Source organism: Epinephelus lanceolatus, chromosome 13 (assembly GCF_041903045.1).
Source record: "Epinephelus lanceolatus isolate andai-2023 chromosome 13, ASM4190304v1, whole genome shotgun sequence".
NCBI lineage: Eukaryota > Metazoa > Chordata > Actinopteri > Perciformes > Serranidae > Epinephelus > Epinephelus lanceolatus.
Genome location: NC_135746.1, coordinates 29401963 through 29427317, shown reverse-complemented (window position 1 = coordinate 29427317; position 25355 = coordinate 29401963). Strand labels below are relative to the sequence as shown.

General features: G+C 40.9%; 1 protein-coding gene across 25 annotated transcripts in view; it reads right to left on the bottom strand.

Moving 5' to 3' along the window:
* afdna (afadin, adherens junction formation factor a) overlaps positions 1 to 23128 on the bottom strand; it is a 133802-nt gene extending 110674 nt beyond the window's left edge. For 11 of the 25 annotated variants that reach the window (XM_033648470.2, XM_078173958.1, XM_033648476.2 and 8 more), the window contains exon 1: positions 22829 to 23127. In XM_033648470.2, coding sequence (XP_033504361.1) covers positions 22829 to 22930 — 102 coding nt within the window. In that variant the 5' untranslated portion in view covers positions 22931 to 23127. Of the gene's footprint in view, positions 1 to 22828 lie in introns of all 25 variants that reach the window. The other 14 variants (XM_033648472.2, XM_078173951.1, XM_078173962.1 and 11 more) reach the window with 3 other exon arrangements.
* Positions 23129 to 25355: the final 2227 nt, after the last annotated feature.

Below are 25355 nucleotides of genomic sequence, written 5' to 3'. Positions count from 1 at the left end.
TGCCTGCCTACTTTTGTTTATACAGAATGTGCCTTTTTCGGGCAATGGGGGGCGTGAGCAAGTAACAAAACGTGTAGCTCAGTGTGTGACGTAAACAGCCTTGTTCCGAGGAAAGCTGCGGCTGGTCAGTCCTTCAGCGATTCTCTCATAAATTGGCCCATCCTTCACTGTTCCCGTCATCTGACTGTTAACCCTTTGAAACCTGAGCAAATTGGCTTGATTTCTTTTAAAAACATAGGAAGACGGCAATGAGCAATGAACTAAGAAATGACACAAAAAAATAAAGAAATTAATAAAAAGAGAAAATTAAAAACACAATAATTAAAAACAAAAGAAATAAATAACGTTGAAGAAAGAAAAGTGTGCCTAAAAATTATAAAAATTCTGTAACATGATTTTAAAATGTAATAACAATAATTATGAATATAGTTTTCCCCCTAGCTTTTTCCCCCCTTGATTTTTTTTAAATAAAAGTTATCTAAATCTATATATTTTTTTGCATTGTGTGGGACATTTCTTACCAAGTTGCTCTTCACCTTTTTTCCCCATGTTTCTGAAACAAATGTCACCAATTTGCTCAGGGTTCAAAGGTTTAAATACTTGGGAAAGGCATCTGAAAGCAGCACAACAACAGTGATGTCACTCCAGGTTTCAAAGGGTTAATGGCCTCTTCCTTTGAGAGGACAAGGAGGGCGCGCAATTCCTTGTCCGGCAACCAATCCGGCTCTGTCTGTCTAAACGTTTGCAACTTGTCGGCAAAACGGCCCGATATTCGCCAAAAATCTGGCAGTGTAAAAGGGGCTCAAGACACTGAGCGGACTGGGTGCAGGGTTTTTGAAGTGAAACAAACTGAGCATTTAGTTATTTTCTTCACCACAGAGTCGGTTTAAGTTGTTTAATGCTACAGTAGGTGTAGAAAATATTCACAATATACCTTGCATTCGCCTCGCAAACGTAATTATTTAGACATTAAGTTAAAACATGCTTACTTTTACTGTTACATGTTGACTTTTGTGAAGATGAATTACAAGTTAACTCTAGCATGTCCGCATTGTAGACTGTCTGGATGCTGCCCTCCTCTCACAGTTGAGCTTAGCCTTTTTCGTTTTGTCAACATTTTATTAATAAACATTTAGAAAATTGATCACTGACATTTTGTCCACGTCTGTATCATGATGCATCTAAGAATCAATTATCTCCCCCCGACCCACCCTAAGATAGGATGACATATACCAATAAAAACAGGGAAAAATCAGGACTAAAGGCATGTTTATATGGCGATGACTATTTTAAGCTCTTTGTTTTTTGGCACTAAATTGGTCAAATCCTAGTATAATGATTGCTGCTCATTAGTAAATGCAATCCAAAAATATCACCATAGTATTTGCATCAGCCGTGACAAAGTCATATCAGCTTAACTGTGGTGGAAACGTTCAAAGCGAGAGTCAGAAACTAACTGGATAATGAGAGGAAGCATTCACTTCTGCTCCATTTACTGATATTTTCGCTTTCATTCTCAGTAACTATAAAAGAAGAGAGAGGGACAGAGAGAGAGGGAGAGAAAATAGAGACTTCAGAAAAAAGCCAGAAAGGTCACACATGCTTCTGGGCGTGTTTGTGTGTATCTGTGTGTGTGCATGTGTGCACAAGAAAGATCAATAACAGTCTGCAGTGGTTTACAGGGGGGCTGGTTAAACACGGCACCTTGTGATCAGGGCTATGGAGTTACACACGACACAAGCGTGCACACACCGACGTGAGCACAACTGTGACCTTAGCAGGCGTTTTTCAAGGTCCCAACGTGCAGAGAATAGAGAAGCTCTCTTAGTGAAGCAGTGGGCACACATGCAGGGACACAGACACACAAACACACTCGGGATGAGGCGCTGAATTATGCAGGTCCGCCCACATCTCTCTCCCTCTCTCTCTCAGCCTTGGAGTGACTTTGGTGCAAACAGGGGGAGGAAGTAGTGACAAACTATGAGACTGACCAACAGACCAAAACAGTCAGACAGTAACCCCATCTGAGGCTGACATCAGGATGTCTGCACGTCCAGGTTCTTTTGATCACCTACTGAATATCCAAGGCCTCAACAGTAATTAACTGCACTTTAAAGTAGCCTTTAAAGCCCTACTCACACAGGACTAGTATTATCTGGGGTCCTCTTTAGATTTTTAATAACCACAGAGGTCGCCTGCATGCTTAATCCTGTGTGAATCTGCTATGTCGCTAATCTGCAAAGCAAAAATTCCATCACAAATTAGCTCAAATTCAGAGGTCATCTGATAATATTAGTCCCGTGTCACTGTGCATCTCAATAAAACGGATCCTTTAAAAGTACTTTACTGTGTGTTTTCCCTCACTCTGTAAGTTAATAAGGCTTCAGTAAAAATTGTTAATGAAAACTTTGATAGCATTTTGGGTACAAATTCTGAAGAATCACTCAGCTGCTCAGCCTGAAGACCAACTTGGAGATGGTGCAGTGAGTCACAAAATCTGAATGAAACATAGATTTTGTTGTTGACAAAATCACAACCCAAGTGCTTTCACTTTCCCCATATCTCACGATCTTTATCAGCAGTTTGCTCAGATGTGAATGAACTATAGACGTTTACATTTTAGTCATTATTTTAGGAGACTTCTGTTGTTCAAACTTAAAACAACTTTTATTTCAGTTTAGAAACATTGCATAGTGTTGCATGTTATAAGTGAGAGATATATATATATATATATATATATATATACATACACATACATACATATATATATATACACATATACATATATATATACATATATAGACATATACATATATATATACATATATATAGACATATACATATATATATATACATATACATATATACATATATATAGACATATACATATATATATACATATATATATATATATATATATATATATATATATATATATACACATATATACATATATACATATACATATATATATATATATATATATATATATATATATATATATATACACATATATACATATATACATATACATATATATATATATATATATATATATATATATATATATATATATACACATATATATATATATATATATATACACATATATATGTATATATCACTGATTAATTGTATTTTGAACCTGTATTTGTAACATTTGCACAAGTTGTATTAGTGTTTGTGTTGACCTACTCAGGGACAGATGGCTATCAGCCAGTGAGAGAATGAGAAATTGTTGTATATGGTCTCTTGACAAATAAATGTAACAAACTAAACAGCTCCATAACAACCAGGCAAACTCCATCTACTGACGACTGTGTGACACAGTTCAAAGCCCTGGAAGAGGCGACTAAATGGACCATGAGTTAAGATCGTAACGATAACTGCTGTTTTCAAGACAGAGCAGTAACTGGAAAGCTGAAAACATAAGTGCTGCAACTAACTAACAATTATTATTATTAGCAAATAATCTGCAAATTATTTTCTTGATTAACTTTTTGGTTGAATAAAATATTAAAAAATGTCATCACATTCTAGAAACCCAAGGTGGCATTTCAAAATGGCTGTTTTGTCTCACACACAGTCCAACACAAAACATCTTCGATTTGCTATCACACATGACACTGAAAAGCAGCACATGCAGATTTCAACAGCTGGAATTTTTGGCATTATTTGCTAAAATCGCTTATCTAAAGTTGGAGATTAATCTTCTGACCATTTATCAATCAATTCATCGTGATGTACTTGCTAAAAGTGCAACTAGGACTGAAGTTAAAATCCTGTGACACTATGGGGTGCCTGTCCACAAACAGCTGACACTCCCATGAATAGTAACCTCCAATGGAACCCAACACCGACAAGCTACTGAAGGCTGCCATGACAACCGCTTCACGGCTGGGTGTCATGTTGCCATGGTACTGGTAGACAGGCCGTGCCCACTTCTCAGGTGTCAGGTGGACAAAGAAAGGAAAGAGGAGGAAAGAAAATATGCTACTGCAGCAAAACTGGTCCAAGTGTTGCATATAAAACTAGTTGCTTGAATAAAGCCTACTTATAATATCAGAAAGATGACAGAATTTCAGTTCACTAATACTAATAGAACATGTTTCAAACAGCATCTCTGGGACAGACACAAAGAAAGCCTGGCAGACTGCAAAGTCACTCCTTCTCCACATCCTCCTGACTGTCCTTCCTCCGTCTCCTAGCTGACCTGAATCTCACAGCCCTGATGATAAGAATTGGATCTGAACGAGGATCTCGGAGCCTCGACAGTGACTGGCTCTGTTATCACACCCTCGCTATTTCTTTCAAACCGTTTCTTCCATGTGTTGACATAATCAGCAATGCAGAGGTGTCCCTGTGTGCCCCGCTGGGGTTGAACATTTGGAGGTCATTATCACATGGCTTTTGCGATGGAGAAAATATTACATATGACAGACATTAACGCTGTTATGGCACCAACTTAAACAAGCAACTGAGCAACACAGAAAACCTGAGATTTTAACTACCCAACTTTGAGCAATAGTGAAATTTAAACAGTTCTAATGACAAGTTATATAAGTTATATTTCTTCAGCAGAAGAAATATGTTGATTAAATCAATTATTTTGTGTAAAATATATTTTTTTTTAAAATGTGAAAAATGGCCATCACAAGTTTATAGTCTGACCATTGCTTGTTTTGTTCAACCAAAAGTGCAAAACCCAAAGACATTGAACTTAAACTGATATAAACTTAAGAAAATCTGCAAATATTCACATTTAAGAAGCTGGAACCAGCAACTGTTTGTCAATTTTGCTTGATAAATTATCAAAACTACTGACTAGGGTTGGGTATCATTAAATGAATGGTGATACCAGTACCCTTAATGTGATACCAACACCAATAGAGTACATCTCAGTGTTGGATTTAAGCCACTGCTGCTGTGTTAGCTTGTGCTAACCAGGCAGAGATTGACCTGACAGTTCGGCAGGTGGAGAGCGTCTCCAGACATGGCAGCAACAGAAAGTTTGTTGATCCAGGAGGGAGTCGTGATGGTCTGGGATCAGTACCCAGGTGCAAAAAGGGTCAAAGGCAAGTATCGTTTCACTGGAGATGTTTCAATAATACTTGGTTCTTGGCTATTATGGATGATACCCTAAAAGGTATCGAGTACTACAACCCTATAACTGACTAATAAACACAATATTTGGAAGCTGATTTTCTGTCGGCTGATTAATAGGGATGTCTTTATACAATGTCAAAGATCGGTACTGGATCGGATATATTGAGCTATATAAAACCCAATGTGAGCCTTTCTTTTATGTCAAGTGGTGTTTTTATTCGCAAAGCTTTAATGCACAGGAACACTCCGCTGTCCGTCTCTCCTAAGCTCCACCGAGAACCAGTTTGTGTAAAAAAACAGGGACTGAGTCACGCCTGCAGCAAAACACCACAAGCAATGAACGGCAGTAAAACGCTGAATTTTGTGATTTACTGAAATTATTATCACTCACTTCATTTCAGCTCAGTGTCTCTTGCGTTTCCCTGTCATTAGTGGCACATGGTGTTTCACCACACTGCTTGAAGGAGAGACAGCGATGCAGAGCTTACGGCAACCACACTAACCGCACCACTGCAAGCACAACAAAAGCCCCTTAAGCAAAAAGCCATTCAGAGTAATTCATTACCGTAGCCTAGTCAGTGCAAAAGATGTTCAGATGACAAAAATGAACACTCAGTGAAATACAGTTCATTCAGGTAACTCGTACAAAGGCTGCACTGAATCACCAAACACTGGAGAAATCTTAAAGGGACAGAAACATTTCCCTGAGACAGCAACAAGACCCAAAAGATTACAGAAAGGGTTTGTTATTTTATAGCCTACTTTGTTATTTTCTAAAATAAATAAAAAGACATTCATGACCTGCTTGGATGCAGGGAATTTTTTCTTCATGTTTTGCAGAGCTATTTAATTGTCATGCATATACATGGGATTGATTTTAATAACTTAAATGTACTTGGAAGTGTGTACTGTGCAGCTGTGTAGCTAGGAAAACAGAAGTATCGGATCGTGACTCAGTATTGGCAGATTTTCAATATTAAATAGCTCAGATCAGGAGTAAAGAAACTTGATGGAAACATCCCTGCTGATTAATTGACTTAACATTTCAGCACTAGCTTCTTTATTTGAGAAACTTTTCAAACAACTTTGCACAGTAAAACAAAAAAGTTAGTAACATTTTGGATCTCTTGATGTGTCCCAAAGCATTTCCTAATAAATACGGGGTGTTTACAGGGTCTGAGTACGAATCTGATTTAATTGAAGAACTTGCAATGATGGCTGAACCTCTACAACACTTAAAACGGACAATTTATTGGCCTTCAACCCTGTCATCATAACGTCTGGGGCAGATTTCTATCTGGCCCTCGCAGAGCATTGAAATGTCTTGATGAAAGTTGCAGATATGCTGAAACTGATGCAACTGATGCCGCAAGTATTCAAATTAGCAGATGACATCATCTGGCCTTCACCAAAAAAAACAAAAAGCCCTGTTCAAAGCAGAAGAAGCCCTGGTCTGAGCTTAATTTACCACATGTGCAGGATTTACTGCACCAGGACATTCCAGCAGTCCGTCGCAGAAAACTTTCAAATACTTTCCACGGGTTGGTTAAATAAATTGCCTGGTATCAACAGTGTTATGTGGTGAACTCTGCCACTTACAGCACTGATGGATAATGTGGCACATTTGCATCAGGCACTGCCTCCTTAGACAAACAACTGGCCGGGAATAAAGGCCTGAACTGCAGCCTCTCCCCTTCGACACACACACACATGCACTCAGGCCTCAAAGCACTTAATGCATAACACAGACTGAGAAACAAGTTAAAGACAAATTATTTTGTTCTCTATCTCTTCCCTGAGAGAGATCTACACCCAAACTCTGAATTCCCAGGTACACACAGATACAAGAACACACACACACACACACACACACAGTCTGGGCTTGCGTCAGCGATGTCAGTCTCGGTCACACATCACCACTGTCCTACTGCACTGCTGTGTGTGAGTGTCTGTGTATGTGTGTGTGTGTGTGTGTGTGTGTGTGTGTGTGTGTGTGTGTGTGTGGAAGCCATTCTTATGAAACTGGGTGGACAGCTAAGATCAACAAATATGAGCGGGTGGAGCAGTGTGAAGGGAAGTCCCCGGCTCACTGAGGTCACCCACACAGTTTTATTGTATTTTCTGTTCAAATTCTCCACCAGGCGGGTGGGTCCGAGCTGAGACAGGGCGAGGATTGGGTGCAGCACCGTTGGGGGGCCTCCTAACAACCAGCAGATGAGAGATGTGGAGTTCGGACAAACAACGGCCTCTTTGATTGAGTTGGTGCGCAACTTTAGGGCTGCAGCACCTTGTTGTGTTTGCTGGCTGCTCATCTCTAACTGAGCAGTGACAGTGTCTCAAAAATATGTTTTAGCCTGTACTGATGCCAAACGTTAAATAAACATTTAAATTATCTACCAATGCGTGTTTATGTTGGCTCTGACTGAGTCTGACATTCAGCTGTACAGGAAGTCATCATGTATGTGGACTGCTTTTGCTAACTTGGGAATAATATGAGCTGTGCTTTCACTTAACCAGAAATATTGACATTCAGATTGGTTAAGCGATATATGAAATGCATTTTAGAATAAGCGGTTATCTGATAAGAAACTAAACCTTAAGTGCTCGCTTGGAAACGTGCCATGATGGTTAACACAGAGCATCTTGTAAGTCAAGGTAGCACTGGATGGTATCTGTGGTCGCTTAGGGACAGAAAGCTGAAAACATCTGACATATCATCTTACAAAGTTGTGACAACTGCGTTAGCAATATATTTACACATCCAGCAGACATAGAGCAACATTAGAATTCATTTGGAGTTGTGCTTCAGGCCACCAAAAGTTCAATATTCACTCTGGGTTTTAGCTTTATTTTGGTCTCCTCCACTTCCTGGCTCTTAAGCTGCTAAATGCTCCACTATGTCACTAAAGCCCCTTTCCTACTGCACAAAAAACACATCTGGCTTTTGTCTTTTGTGGGAAAAGTTACAATCAGCATTTATTCCCAGGACAAATTACTCAGCAGTAGTCATGGGAATATAATCGGCTCAAGCTCAGATTGGCAGTTATGGAAACATAATACTCAGGTGGACACGCTAATATTGGCCCCCTTTTTATCCCAACTGTCAGCAAATCTTGAAACTCTGTGTCATCTTAGCCAAAATTCTGGCCATCTCCATCCAAGCAGCACTCAAACATAGTTACAAATTAGTCAACACCAAGTTTAAAAGCAAGTAAATAACCAACTGATATAAAAAAGAAGTAACCACTGTAACATTTTCACTGGCCTTCATGCTGCTTGCTACTGTTTACTAACCTGTTTTCTGTCGCTCTTGTGACATCAAACATGACACACCAGAAAAGAATGAGATGCATACCCATCTACTGGCAGTGAGAAAGAAGTTTAATGCCTATTTTTAGCTGGACTTCCCATGTTTAAAAGATCTGCATATACACACTAATTCTGGCAAAAAAGAGTTAATCCATCTGAAGTTTGGTGCTGCACAGGCAGCTGAAAGCTACACTGATGAGAGCAATGAGACTGAACCAAAACAGTAAAGTTGCAGGCTATTCAAATCCAAAACAAATGAGGTGAAAGACACGCAACACCCAACAGAGCTGAGGGGAACTGCCAAAACCATGATCAAATGTCGATGTGAAGAATTCAGATTTAACAAATTCCCCTTTTCCTTAAGGTCGTAAAAAAAAGTCCAGTGAAGTCCAGTTGAGTCCATCTGCACATCTGCTGTCACAAGTTTGCTATGCTGATACTTTCACATACCGGCAACGCCAAACCAGCAAACATTTCAACACACAGACACAGTGCCAAACATTTTGTGGTCCCTGTCTTAAAGGTTGTGGAATGTCACTTGTGTGTGCAGTGTTCTTGTTTACCATAGCTGTGCTGTGTGTGTGTGCGAGTGAGTGTGTGCGTGTGTGTGCATTGCTAGCAGTTAAGTTTAACCAATCAAAAAATATATCACACCCTATTGCGGTTTCTCTCCCCTCTTATCACAATACAAACCACTGAAACAGTGCATCATCATAATTTTTTTTGGGATTACAACATGTGACTGCAGTTCCACCCTTTTGGCCAATTTGTAAAATGCTTTATCTACAAACACTGTGGTCAGATGATACATTACTCACATAAAGTTTGTTAGAATCTGATCACTGGTGTCTGAACATACAGAGCATCACATAAAATCTTTTTACAGTTCCCCCTTGGATCATCTTTCTGGGTCTACAACTTATTTTCTTCATTATCAATGACTCTGCCAATTATTCTCTCAAGTGTTCAATGAATCATTTGGTCTATAAAAACTCCCAAACATGACATCTTCAAAGCTCTCTTGTTTAGTATGACCAACTGTCCAAAACCTAGAGACTGAGTTAACCATTAGATGTTGCAAAGACATCATCGCAATTGGTTAGATAAACCAGGAATTGTTCGACTTTTTTGATTTAAAATCTACTGAAACAACTGATTAATTGTCAAAATAGTTGCAATAACTCGTCAGTTTATTTTCTGTGAATCTTTCACTTGATTAATTGACTTAACATTTTCTGCTCTAACATTACACTGTTAGATAAGATCAATTTCAGATGTGTTAGAATTTATTTTTCAACATGCTTGGTCTACTTTCACTTGTTCCTACTTTTCTTGTGTAGGAAAAGCCTTTACTTTTTACTTTTAGGGCGTTTTCATATTAGGTATGACTGAATTGCCCCGTGGACAGTCAGCAGTGAGGCGAAGCTCTGCTCCTGACCGAAGGAGGAGACACTACTGTCGAGCGTGGAGCTCTCAGCCCCTTGCTAGAGCTTCAGCTGGAGGTCAAATCTGTGTCTGTCTGGGGTGGGCTCCAGTCTGATATGCATCAGTATTACATTAAGACTGTTTCATAACCGGTTAAAAACTTCTTGTAGTCACTTTCGTGTTTTGGTACAGTTGCTGATGCATACCATGGTGCAGTACACATCCATTATACTTGAGATCACCTATCCAGTGGACTTTGGCATCAAGTGCACTTGGATCCGGTCCCGGGTCCCTGAAGTAAAAGTAAACATTTTGCGTTGATGGATTATGATGGACCAAAACCTGCTCAATCTACTACTGACGTTTTAGATGGGTGAAACACTTTTAATTAACTTCAGTGACTAAATAAATGAATCCAGAAATGCTAGGGTATGTCAAAATTGTTTTTAACAGTTTATGTTTTTAATGTAGACTCTGACCACACAAAAATTGCCAACATGTAGTGAACAATAGTTTATACTCCCCATTACTCCCAGTCATGGCACAGATCGTCCCTCCTTGTTTTCCCCTCCTTGTGGGCCACGACTTAGACATTGATCTGCTGCAATGCACCATGGGAGAGCTGGTAGCGAGCAAGCGGCACTAAACACACTCACAGTCATTGGTCCCTGATTGCGCTCTGATCCTGTGAGGTCAACGGGGGGTTACCTCCTGTTTGATTGGCCCGTGGGGAGACGAGCAGGCTCTGACTGACAGGTAGGAGAGCATATCAGCTGGCTGAGAGGGCAACACAAACCAATGGAGGCCCGGAGGAGAGGAAAAAAAGGGGGGGCAAGGCGGGGAGGAGGTGAGCCGGGCCTCTGAGGGGATTAACACGGTCTGACAGGCTGGTTGGGACAAACACACATACACACTAACACACGAACACACATACATACACACACACACACACACACACACACACACACACACACACACACACACACACATTGAGCTTTTAGGGCGGGCTGCTCTGCTGAGCACACACAATACACTGCTTGTTTTAGAACAAGAGGAAAGAGAGAAAAGATAGATAAGAGAGAGGCCAAATCACAGAGAAGGAATGTGTGTTTGACAGAGGCAGAGAGAGCAAAGAGAAAGCCAGATTATGAACCACAGGTGCTTCCACGAAGAGAGAGACTCCCGCTGTGGTCCTAATGTAAATTCCATGACTCTTCCATGACTTTCCCAATTATCCTCCTTTTCTGCTTTATTAAAGAGTAAAACGTCTAGACTCCACCCAAGTCTCAGTGAAAGCTGTCTACTGCAATAAATGTTTGGAAACTAGCTGTAAAACACACTCAAAAATACATTTATTTAAGCCTGTAAAATCCCCGTCACATTCCCCAATTTCCACAGAGGATCCATCAAGTTACCTGACCTTCCCTGTCTGCAAATCACTGCTCAAAACTCCATTTGCATTCCAGGAATTCCATGAGCAGCAGGATCCCTGAAAACTATGACATATCACCCATTTGGATCCTCAAACGCACACACACCCGCACACTCACACAGACACTGTGCTGATGTGTTATTCTGGACTGCTTAGGGAGGCGTCTTTAAGGAGCACTTTACATATATTGATCAGACTTTAGCGGACCATCTGGGAAAATTAACTGCCTCCCAAGTAGAGCAAGGTTTCTGCAGGATTGACCAAGTTTAATTTAAGGCTTAAATAACCTGTACATTAAAGTGAGAATTGATTACCTGATAAATCTTGCAACCTAAATAAATGTGTAAATAAAAAAATGTGGAAAGGAGGCCTGTGGAGCTGGGACGACTTCTTATTGCGTACTCTGCACAACATTTTTAAGACTGTATCGTTCTTTAAAGCCTCGAGCTCAGATAAATTCACTGGAAGACAGTTTTAAGGGCTTTTCAGGGGGCTATAAATTTGTGTTTGGGATATACTTCAGTTACTGTTTTGCATTAGCGAACAGCTAAATCTTGTGTTGTTTTCTCTGATCTCTGTCTCTAAATGCAAAGTAACTAAGGTAGCTAAAACGCTGGGCTTGATAGCACATGCTGAAAAATGAAGACTATCTATAATTGTTATATTTCCCTCGTGTTAGTCAGTTCTTGCTGCTACAGCTTCGAAACCAAAACTATGCCTGGAAGCAGAGACTTAAGTGCTTCGGTAAACATATATTAGCAAAGGCTGCAAGTATGAATCATTTTCATTTCAATTTTTAAACAAGTTTAGCAAATTACAGTCTCCTGTAGCCAGGCCTACCTCTACAGGTCTGGAAGCACTATACTGTCATTCTGCTTTAGGGGAAAAAAACACTTGTTTTTGTTTGTCTAAACCAATCACAATAGAGCGGGGCGGTGCTAAACACAGGATGCAGCGATGGTGCCTTTGCTGAATAATGTTGGGGGGGAACACACATAGTGACAGGGCTAAGTGTTAGCATAACACGGATAACATTGCCAAACTGTTATCAACGGGTTTAACAACAGAGGCGATCTGTTTCAGAATGGGTGTAAGTTAGTTGGAACCGTTAAACAGCTCAGTGTTGAGTGTTAGCGCTGCTGCTGCATTAGCTCGTACTACCTGGGCAAACTTGCCAGGAGGCAAGCAGCTACATTAACAGTAGGGTTGAGCCATATACTCAGACCAAACGAGTATCAGCTACAGATAATGTACTTTTTACGAGTACGAGTATCATACGAGTAAAATGGGTGTCTTTATCTGTACTGTGCAAGGGTTCTTGTCGTTTTGGTAGCTGTGTTTAGGCTATTACTCTTGTGATGAAAAATGATCTGAAGCTCAATTCTGAGGCTGTTCTCTAAATACTTTTCTCTTTAGGTAATAAATTGCAACTTCTGATCAATCCATTTAAATTTCAGGCTTACAATAAGGCCCAAATTAGGCCCAACCCACTTTTGATTTTAAACTCCACCCACTTCTTGCATAAACTTCACCCATTCAGAGTACCAATACAGATAATTTAGTTGGCTGAACATATACAGACACAGATACAGATAGGGCTGACCCAAAAAATTCGAAGCTTCGAAGCTTCGAAGCTTCGTTCAACGGCACAGTATTCGATTGTGAAAAAAAATTCTAATATTCTGCCTTTTTTTCTCCCGTTTTTTTGGGGGACCTTGAACGCAACACCATCTCCGACAAGGAAATAGAAAGGCTGACGTGCAATGAATGGAGACCTATTATCCTGCTTGAACACAGACAACTAAATTCTTTCAATAATGTGACTCAAAATAATGATAAAATAGATTTTATTGATGTAAAATAATATGCTGATGGTGACATTTTTCCACCGGTCCGCCGCGCTCTGAGTCTGGTGTCAGTGACACATGCTGCTCTGAGTCGCGCATCTGTCTGGTGGCGCTGCAGTGCGCACCGAGGGTTTTAATTTTTAGTGTTAAATCAAAAGTTAAACACTACTTATCAGCAACCAGAAGTGTTTTTTCGTTTGAGAATATTGTTATCTTAATTCTAGGGTTGCAAGAAACTACCTTTTCGCCATAATTTGTAAGTTATTAACTTTTATAGACTTTTTTTTTTCACTCAGCCAGACAATGGCAGGCTACCATCAACAGTCTACATCTGGTGAGTCAGACTAATCAACTTAGGACATCAAATTATGGTACATTTTAAATAATTTCTCTAAATTCTGAACATATTTAGTAAGTGTACTTATGTTTTTAATTTCCTAACCTTCCCTTCCACTTCTTGATTTTTGACTTCTGTTAGTACATTAAATTTTTATGGCCCCATCTTGTTTCACTCATAACCCACATACAACTTAAATCACTCTACAGTAGGAGGCTAAGGCGGACTTCCTAACATCCTGAAAATAAACAGCGGTGATAAATATCCTGGCTGTCCGGCGTGACCCCCATCCTTCTTTTTTAACGGGCAGCAGCCAATAGACCGAGGCTAGCTGCATTAATTACAGCTGCTACAGTGAGCGATGTGGATGGACAAAGATTACATGCTGGACTGGAGAACTCACACTCAACACCAGCAGAAATATCAAGTGGATTTGGATTTTAAAAAATGTGAATTTATGAATAAAGAAGAGCTCTGCATCATGCACGCTGTCAAACTTGGGGAAACTGTCAGAATAAAGTCCACCACAGCACTAGTTAAGACTGAGTGAATATGACAACTTGCAAGCGATGAAACTGCAGTGAGGTTAATTTTAAACCCGCAAAACACCAGACCTGTGAGGAACACTGCAGAACTGAATTCAAAATGACTGAGAAGTGGTTGGCTGAAAATGAGCTACAAGGTTACTCGTCCAATCATATCAGTCCGCCTGTCTGTGTATTTATGTGTGTGCTCGTACGTGTGTGTGATAGGCCATAACTCTGCCGGACAGGCTGTGAGGCTTGTGGTCGTGATCTTTTGCCCTGCTTCGTAATGAACCCCTGTGGAGCCATTACTCTCTTGCATACACAACACGTACCGTTTGGCCATGAAATGTGACATGCAACACATTTAAAGCTGCAACTGGTTGGGCTGATAGGCAAACACTTGTGGACGTGGACTCTCAGACACATGCAGAGCTCAAATTATCTCAAGCCTGCACAGTGTTAGGAGGAGCAAGATGAGGCTGGAGCTGCAGCCATGATACTATAGCTGGTGAGGAAAAACAAGGACCAGAGCATCAGAGTCTACAAAACTAAAACAGATAAAATATACACCTGTCCTGTTTTCTCAATAGCACGGAGCTTATTCTCATTAGAAAAGCAAAGCAGTGCAATACAACAGTCAAAAGCACTGACTCTCTGAACAAGAGTTAAAAATAATTAAAGTACAAAAGAGAAAAATGTGAAACGAAACTGGAAAAAAGTGACATCACTGATAGAGATATGAGCTTTACCTGCTTTACTTCACCCGCCACTGTGTGTTTACATTTATCCAGAGAGCTCATAATGCTCCTTGCTCCTTTCCATTAACATCCTACTCAGCCACATTTTTAGGAGGTTCATGTTAAACTCCATTTGCACTTATAGCACCTCAGGAAGTGGTCTGGCATGCGTTCTAGCGAAAGCGCACATGTATCAAAGGTGTAAATGCATCTGTCTCTCCAACATGCACAAGTAATATTTACTACATCAGAAAGCAATATGTGGTGATAGCCACGCACAGGGGCTGAAATTACACTGAAATTAGCCATCTTTGTTACACTGAACGTGTAGGGTTTATCTAATCCCTGATCGGTTCAAACTGAATGATGTGTATAGGTGAGGGAGTGACTTGAGTAAGGGCGGTTCGTTTGGGCAGGTGTGAACACAGCAATAGCAACTGGGTGCCAAAACAACCGGACCAAGACCTTCTTGAAGAAGTGGTCTCGGCCCGGTTACAAACGAACTCTGGTGCGGTTTGTTTGTGGTAAGAACGTGTTCCGACCTCGATCTGAACCAACTGCAGTCACATGACACATTGTTTGGGTTAAACATGAGCATGTTACAGTCCTGGAGGATTATTAATGTGCACCTCCTCCTGTGCTGCCTTAATATGCACATTCAGCACATCCAATGCATCAAAACATTGTTTTCTAGTTGGAGCCGCGCCTCGTTTTCAAACTGTATGGTTTGACTAAAATGAACAATGACAGCAATATAGTCCCCGATGAGCAGCGCTAAAATCAACCTGCGTAGTTGTCCCTCCATTGTGACATTAGAAAGTGTCACATTTATCTTGCAAGTGTACTCTGCTTCAACGTTTTGTTTACTTCCTGGATTTTTCCCACATGGAAATTCTGACCAATCAAGAGCAGCTTTCTTGTGCAAGGCATTTGATATGGTCCACTTGTAAATGCTGCCGTGAGAACACGAACCAACTCTAGGCAATTATACAACTTTGTAACAAAATAAGTCCCTGATTTGGACCAAAGCAAGACAACTCTAGGTCTGAAAGCACCCTAAGAGCCCGTAAAGATGATAAAACTTTTGTGTACTTTTGAGGTACTGCAATCAGATTTGTGATCTGAAATGACAAGTGTAAATGGAGCCTACGCTCATGTGGGATCCTCCACATACCACGTCTAAGAACTGCAAGACTTTTGATAAAGATGCACACTTGAGCTTTTAGCTGACACCCACCCACCTGGTACTCCAAGTGTAGCAAACTGCATCACAATAAATCCAACCACCATCCTGGCTGGTGATAGTCTCTTTGACCTGCATTAAGAATACCTTCATACATATCATCATTACTGCAGACCAAAACACTTCTTTCACAAGCCTGTCAACTACTGGGTATGTGTGTGTCAGGCAGAGAGGCCTCTTTTGCTGAGCTCCTGTAGTCTGTGATCATCACAGCTACAGCGTTACCATGGTGACGCAGCCAGCCAGCAGCCACATGACATGATGAAAAAAGAGACAGAAAGAGGGAGGGAGGGCATGGCCGATGAACACACAGAGGGACAATGCAAACAGAGATAAATGCACAGAGCGGTCAGCTACTGTGTGTGTGTGAATGTGTGTGTGTGACCCCATGGTATTGTAGTTGTGGCTGAGGCTAGCAAATCTGTTAACCAGGCCTCCGATGTGCTGCTGCCAAACATGCTGCTACTATCACCAGCTGCTGCTGAGATCAGGTACAATCACCAGGCCGACACTGACCTTTTAGTCAAAGTCAAACACCAAGCGAGTCAACAATATTTCTCCCTCACTGGTGACTGTGTTGCTTCTTAGCTGTGCACACTTTCTTTTCATTGAGCATTTTGATCATCCATGATGGTCCAAACACTGCACAATTCCCATAATAAGTGCAATATGCTTTACTTTATTTCTTAGCTTATTCAATTAAAGTCATCTTTGTATACAGACAGGCGTGCTAATGTAAAAGCAGGGGTGATCGATATGACAACACCCCCCATGTGACAATATACTGAGCTGAAACAAGAAGTCAATTAACCAATGAGTCGAGTAAATAGAGTTATTTTCAAGCAAAAAATCCAAACATTTGATGGTTCGAGCTTTTCAAATCTGAAGATTTACTGTTTTTTCTTGTCATACATCAAAGTAAATTGAATATGTTTGAGTTTTGTACTGTTGGTCAGACAAGACAAGACATTTGAATATGTAATCTTGAGCTCTACAAAACTGTGATTGGCATTTTTCACTATTTATCTTACGTGTAACAGACCAGACAATGCTTGTTAAATACATGTAAATTGCTGCCCTAATATAAATGTATCTACAGTCAGAGATTTGCCCATAGTGTTTATATTGAGGCATCTATCCCCTTGTGCTTGTGGGCAATGAAAATGCATGTTAACTTTATATCAACAGGTTTTTTTATTACTTCTGCATCAATGTGATGAAGGAGTAACTTGACTGGCCTGGAAATTAATTTCTGGATTAGACCAAAACTGACATTGCCAGCTGGTTATTTTATCCACACAGTTTCTCAATAGATAAAAAGTTGTATAATAATTTATATCATGACACAGGATTTCATCCATCTCCTGGCCCCAAATAAAACTTAAAATTAGCTCCTGCACCCTGTCAACACTTAGTTATGGAACAGCTATGATTTGATACCATCACCTCCACGAAGCAGGTACATGGCAAAAAGCAATATTCATACTTTGAAAGGCTGACAACCAATCACAGGGAACATTACATTAATCTTTTAAATGTTTGTAACAGAAAACGGATCCCTAGGAAGAGACGGAGAAGATATTCAGGGCCCACCTAGGTAAAGCTTCAAGGATATATCGCCTAGTCTAAATGTTTAAAGATGATACTCAATCAATCGGCAACGGGAACAAAATATAACCAATAATGCCAATAAATATCTAAAAAGCATAACGAGGGTTGCTGCACCAAAACATGCCTGTCTTTGTGTATCAACAATAATGTTGGTGCCACTGGTGAAAACAGTTATTCTGGACTACCAGAATCTGGAAATAGCTGGCAACATAAAACTAAATCTGATCACGCATCACTCTGAAAACAACCCAGTCATTCTACCCACACTACAGGAAACCCACTATCTCCACACAACACACACTTCCTGTCCAGTTCCTGCTTCCTGTACAACAGAGGAAAAGGAGGGAGTGGTCGCTGATGTCACAGCGAGTCTGCCTATATGCTGCATTCACATCCCAAAGGAAAGAAAGTGGATGCAAGCTTCCTGCTCGTAAAATACCTTTCACCTCAAATTCAGCCAGACGGTGCTACCAGAAAATACTGTTTACCCAAATTTTCATTTTGTGTCAAAGGTTAACTGCTGTTTTTTTGGTTTGTGGTTCAGCCTATCATGACAACTCCCAGCATGACACACTGCCTTTATGATGACAAATAGTTGCTTTCATTGTCTGCCAGCCTACTGTTTTTCCCGGTAGGGAGCAAAAGCAACAATACCACTGCTCTTCTGGCCACGTTTTTCAATTAAGCTGTGAGGAAACTATTGACCAGATGTGCTTACTCTTGCTGTAAATCTGTACCCTTAAGTCTTGTCCAAATGTTACAGATCACCCAAGATTCTCAGTCTTTGCACCTCCCTGAGCCACAGCAAGGATGCTAAACTGGATATATCACAGTAAATCAACAAATTGTCATCCTATACAGCCATGCAATACATAGTGGAGCTGAGCAACATTTTGAGAACCATATTTAGACATGTTGGTTGTATTTTTAACCACACAGTTTTCCACCTTACTTTGTTCAGCTACTAAAACCCTTGCCTTTAAAAGAGGCATTCCTAAATGTTCCTTAAATTCAGCCTTCCCCAGTGCATGAATAGTTTATTAAACTAAGCGTAAAGGTATGCTCGATCTTCCTCCGCGCCTATTAAGCGTGTTGTACAGCACAGTCATAAGCACATGAGGTTACATGAGCTGTTACACTTCACTCCTGCATGTGACTCGTGTCATTTTGTCACATCACACAGTAACAGGCAAAGCCGGCTTTCAGAGTTATTGCTGTGTCACCTGCAGGTTTCAGGGAGGCATTAGACATTTTGAGACTAGGTTAAAGATACTAGCATGAGACAATTTCAACAAGCAGACCAAAGTGACACAAAGAGAAATGTCTGAATATCAAAAGTTGTGACTCTCTAAATAAGCAGCACAACAAAGTATATCAGGAAGTTGTATATTTGAAGACAAGATGTTTGGGTCTGTTCAGCTGAGCAGAATTGATAAAAAGAAAATATCTGTCATACTTCGTTAACCCTGTTCTGTCTCCCAAGCATGGACGTTTAACTGTGGCCAACTGGAAGTAAATCTATGTAACAGGACAGAACATTTGCTTTAATTTCCAGCTCTGCTAGAACTTAAAAGCCCTATTAAGTCTATTTAAGGCAATTATTCTTTTAAAAGTCGTAAATTTAGATCTGACACTTTTTCTGTCTGTTTTTCACGCCACAGCGAGAATGTACGCAAGGTTAATAACTCAATATATAATAATATTTGGCAGCCTATGAAGATTTAGCAGTGGAGCTCATGTGGTGATGAAGAAGGCCTTGTTTCCAGGCAGGATCAATCAAGAACCGGACGGACAAAAAAGCTGCTGTTCTCATTTTAAACTATAAGCCTCTCCTGTGTTGCTCAGAAAAAGTCACAAAATCCTTAGGTCAGCACTCAGGGCCGGAGCAGGAGTATGAAGCTGTCTTACCTGCATCACGCAAATAAAGGCACAGTTCAACGGATCTGACTCTTGCCTAAACTCAAATCCTTTGCTGATAAGAAACACAGACACATACTTATCTGAGGAAAATCACACTTACATACAGGAAGCGCCCTCATCATTTAACCACAACTTCAGACGGCCCCTGTCGGGGAAAATGTCAACACAATAGGCTATACATCCGACCTGCCTGATAAACGACAATGTTACATGTAATTACTGGCTTAAATGGTATTGCCGGCTAATTACAACACTGTCACAGCCACGTCCTTGTGCCTAATTGTACTGCTGAATACACACTGCCTGACCAGTGAGTGAATGCTGAAAGTACTCGTGTAAGGTGATATGAATCATCCACACTCCATCACTTATCTTGCACTGTATACAAGGTCTGCTTGTCCTGTTCAATGTGTGTTAGTATTCACTGTTTGTGTTTTAGATATGTGCCGCCAACATTTTTGTTTACGGCTTGTTTAGCCTCAAGCGGCCAGTGAAGCAAAGCTCGTAAAGTAGAATAAACAAACTCACACGCAGGGTTAAATATCGAGAACTGTCTCTGAATGTATGAAAACCAAGACCTCCTTCAGAAACTTGCTTTTCTTTTCTTCGCATCAGCTTCTGAAATGCGGCTTTGGATCTACTGCGCTCCATATCAAGTTATATAAGTTATATTTAGGACAATCTTGACAACATCTTTTCCCTTATGCACAGCTTTCCAAGCACAAGGAACTGCTGGTATCAGCTGTCAACATTCAAACTTTCATACACATGAAACCTTGTGTTTTGGGGAGGATTCGTGCAGATGCTACAGACTGAGCTCACAGTCCTATAAAAAGGAGCAACACAGCACTCTTCAAACATGACTGAGACCATCATTTCTGTGTGACACGTTGCTATTATTCAGCCACTATATTGTGAATGGCAACAACTAAACCAGAAGCTGTGCTCACAGGTGTGTAAAACATGAAGACAACTTATAAGAATGTGTTTTAACATAAACACAGTACGTCCGCACCACCAAAACTTACGAGGATTATATAAATTAACAAAACTCTGTCTGGACAATGTGAACCTAGACAGCCTGAATACAAAAGTGAAGCAATGTAAACTTTCCCACAATCTTTTTATCCAAACAGAACAAACTGTTAGTGTGATTGCATCCGAATTCCACTACATCTATTGTGCTGCATCTTTTAAGCCCGGTGTTTACTGAATTCTGCCTATGGTGAGTCCCCACATGACACAAGTACCTGTTATGTTATAATGAGCCCCACCACAAGTCCCACAGCGGGACTTATTCAGTTTGGGTTGCAAGATTAAAAAGTTTGAAGACCTTTGCTCCAGACTAATCAGCCATCCATGGCTAATCTAATCACACGAATGATCTCACCGCTCTCCGTGGCAGTGTGGTCTGAAATTAAGAAATTAGACATCGTCAATTATCAGATATGCTGACTCTATGTGGTGAATCAACTCTAAATTCAGTGTTAATCAGAAACCACACTGTAAAATATAGTGACAAACGCAGCTCATTTTGTGCACATCTACACTCACGAACAGTCTAGACAGTGTGAAGGACACTTGTGCAGCTTGGGGGCTCTACCAGCTGACATATGGGTGGGGTGTGGCGTGGCAAGGAAAGGCCATGCATCTGCCTACATTTAATCATGTTCTACTGGACTAAACTGGCAATGCCGAGGTAATACTTCTTGTACAGTGAGAGAATTACAGCCGAGAGAACTTCTGGACTGGGTTAATCATTCCTCACAGAATGAAGAGGTTGTGTGTGCAGTACGTACAACCCTGGTCAGCGGCTGGCCAGCTTCAATCCTGATAAATTAATCGGCTCAAGACGAGGAGAGGGGACCCTGTGGCCCCCCTACACCCTTATCCAAGGAGGGGTGGGGGTGGGCTGCCCGCCTAAAAAACACTGCAGCTGACGCAACCACGGTCATAGCTATAAATCAAACCTACTCAGGCATGAGATGCACTAGTTAAAGGGTAAAGATAGATGGTTATTGACTAACTCCTTAAGGACTTGAAACATCACCAAGCCCTTGCTGCTCTCGGGTAGCTAGCTAGCTAAAGCCTGCAGGGAGGAGTTTCTTATCCTGTCATGTTATTAGTAAACAACCACAACCTGGGTCCAGACGGCGATTTAATTACAGCACTGCTCCTCAATATGTTGCAGGGTCAAATTATTGCTGGTCAAACAAGCAGCTTGCATCAAGCTAGCTAGTTTAAGGACAATGCAGGGCGACATGACATGGTCTGTGTGTTGCACTGGCAGGGAGATTGTGTTATGGTTTTTGTAAGGCTGGCAGCATCAGTGCCTTGAGTACCCTACCTGATGTAAGCATTTACGCCCAGCTTGTTGCTAATACTTTAAGCTTTTATCTATTTGCCCTGCGTATCAAACAACCTCACCGTGTTACTGGGTTTGTCAGCCATTGCAGGCACTGCTGCAAGCTCGCTACAAGAGCAATACACACAGCTAACAATGGCATAGCTGGATATATTACAACTTTGGTTTCTTCATTAAATACCAATGCTGTGTGGTATATAAAAATACCACTAGTTAGGCTTGCCGGTTTCTTCCATTTAACGCAGAGGCAGGGTACAGGTTTGCTCTACAGGTAATGTGCTTGCTTGCTAACTAGCTAGCTAGCCCCGATACGTGCCGTTCCCTCTTGTATTGGAGATAACAACACGCCAAACTCCATTCAAAATCTGGCAATTCAGTGTCGCCTCTCATCGCGCACGTAAACGTTTCTGAGAATATACCAGAATATGTTTAATTAATCACTGGTATCAACCTCAAAATTCGGCATATTTATAATGCACAAAGCACAAGCTGGTTCTGTATACTGTCAACTTTGAGAATTACTCCTACTGTGTAGCTACTAGCTACAAACACAGCTGTGGGCGGTAGCTAGTAGCTAGCTAACGTTACGCTACGGTGGAATGTTTCTAAAATAAAGGGTTTTATCTTAACATGGCGCTAATTTATAGACAAATATTTAATTTGCCTGTTTGGTCGATATAAAGGCTCAAATGTGTATTAAATGTCAAAAGCCTCATGTTTTATAATGTGTGTTTATGACGACATAGTAAAATCGCCAGATTTTTCAATGGAGTTTGGCATTCGTTTCCTCCATGCACGTACGGGGACTTACCACCGAGTAAACCAAGTAAACCACGCTGCCCACAACAGCTTGGCTTTCAACATTTCCCAGCCAAGTGTCAGCCAGTGGTAGCTTTAAGGTCTCCCATGCACCCAGGAGAGGGCCTGCGGGTCCGCGGCCTCTCCTTCTACTCCGGGGTGGTCTCCTACCTCTGTGGGCCGGCTGATCTCGAACAGGTCGAGCCGGTTGGCGTTCCAGTGGTTGATGATGTCGGCCAGTTTCCTCCTCTCCTCCTCCCTGCTCCCCGACATGGTGGACAGCCTTTCTGACCCTCTCTGTGCGTCTGAACTGTAGAGTAAAACTTCCCGTAACGTTAGTCCACAGGAGAAAGAAACCGCCGCCACACAAGCCAAAAGCTCAGGTCTGCCGTTTTTATCGCCGGTACTTTGCGCGGTCCGTGTCTCTCTGCTCACCGACCGACCTGCTGTCTGATCTGTTTCTGCTTCGCGCTCCCGGTGCGACTCTGCGCGCTCACGACACACTCTGAGTGCGTGTCCGTGCACGCGCAAAGCGGTTAACTGTTTGAGGCCCAATGAATGTGATTCATGACGCTGCTTTTTTTAAATGCTCTCTGGTGTATAGGGTTAATCATAAGTATTAGTGTAGTAAGCAGGATGACGTCAGTGTTAATTAAGCCCCCCGTTTTTTAAGCTTCGAACAGATTAGTTTTACTAATGTGATTAAATTAATGTTCAATCAACCAATTATTTTATTCTAAGAAAATTCTGAGATAAATCCCACACCATATTCTTTCGTTTGTTTATTTTATTATTTATTTTATTTTTTTATTATTTCATTTCGTTAAAAAATACAATGAATTATGAAAGGATGTCAAGTGTAGCCTACATAAATACATTCACAAAAATTCAAACACACTTTTACTTAAAGGGATAGCGCACCCAAAAATGAAAATTCAGCCATTATCTACTCACCCAAATGCCGACGGAGGCCCTGGTGAAGATTTAGAGTGCTCACATCCCTTGCGGAGATCGGCGGGGGGAGCGGCTAGCACACCTAATGGCAGATGGCGCCCTAGACTAACGTCCAAGAACACAAAATTGAATCCACAAAGTATCTCCAAGTGTGCTGCAGCCCCGACATAAAAAGTTGTTTCGAAAAACGTCATTTGAACTCTGTTTTTAGCCTCACTGTAGCCTGTAGCTCTGACTGCTTCTCTGTGCTCCGCGCTCACATCCTATGGTCTAAAAAAGTGCAATGTAGAGTTTATTCTCCTTTTCTGGGGGTTGATAGCTTCACACTATAACAAGTAACACACTGATAGAACATTTCCATGGTGGTTGTTTGCTCCAGAGTTATCATTCAGAGGTAATATATTGTTTTAATCATGCCTAATCATACAATAGAACAGAATAGTGACAGAATAAATGCGTAGGCCATCTGGGACCATTTTGTTGTACAATCATAGCCTACCAGTCAAAGCTCATTACAGTAAACATGTAATTTTCAGGATGATACTGAATTTCTCTCAGTTAACCAATCAGAGATGTTTCCCTGTCAAACAGTGGGAGAGCAGCATACTTTGTGTTCTCTGTTGTCATATTGTCTCTATAATTCAGTCCTAGCCAGCAGGTGCTGAATGCCACACACTACTGCCAAGTCCCTCTGTCCAACACACACACACACACACACACTCTTCATTGTAAACTGACAGGTTTATGAAGCAAACACAGGCATCCAAACACAAGTATGTCTGTCTATCTATACTACACTTACAATCATAAGCATTTCAATTGATCATAAAATCTCAAATTTGTACTTAAAAAGCAGCAAAATTAGTCTGCAAATGGGAAATTCGAGACGTTTTGAAAAATTAAATGCAACAACTCATTAGCCACTCTAGCGTCTAGCAAAACTGGTTCACCAATTTGGTCCAGACTGAAAACTATTGCCATTAAATTCTGTACAGACATTCATGGTCCCCAGAGGATGAATCCAAATGGTTTTAATTAGCCTCTGACTTATCCTCTAGCGCCACCATGAGTAGTCATTTGTGATTCTGAGCGAAACACCCTGACAGATTGTCATGAAATTTGGTTCAGATATTCATGATCCCCAGAAGATGAAACGTAAAGCTCCATTTCCACAGAGCAGTACAATGCATTTCAGTTCGGTACACTTGTTTTCACTTTCCACTGTGAAAAGTTGGGGATGGTACCAATGGAACCGTTCCATACGTCCTCATTATTGGTCCCCCCTCTGTTGGGGTACCTAGCACACACATCTGGTACTAAAAGGTGGAGCTGTGAACACTGCAGTCTGTTGATTGGTCAATAGCGGACAGTCACTCTGCTCTGGGCTGAGCTGTGGCTGGTTTTGAGGCCCACGTAACCACTGTTCATACCATGGAGAGTTTTACATATGTTAATAGACTGTAACTATAAAATGAAAGGATGTTTTGCTGCCTCTTGCAGCAGTTGTAGTCGGAGAAAAATAATTCACTGGGCCGACTGCTGGCGACTTTTAAGGTGGAACGTTAACTTGTTCCTTTAGCATAATTTTTTCCACGATACAAATACAGTAGTATTGATTTTATTGTCTTAATTTGTCAGCTTCAGAATGTTAATTTCTGGAAAGTTTTTAAAACAAACATATGATGCTGTGCTATGAGCAAAAGGAAATTTCTCACCCCAGAGACATTTTTTTCCTTGTTTCAGG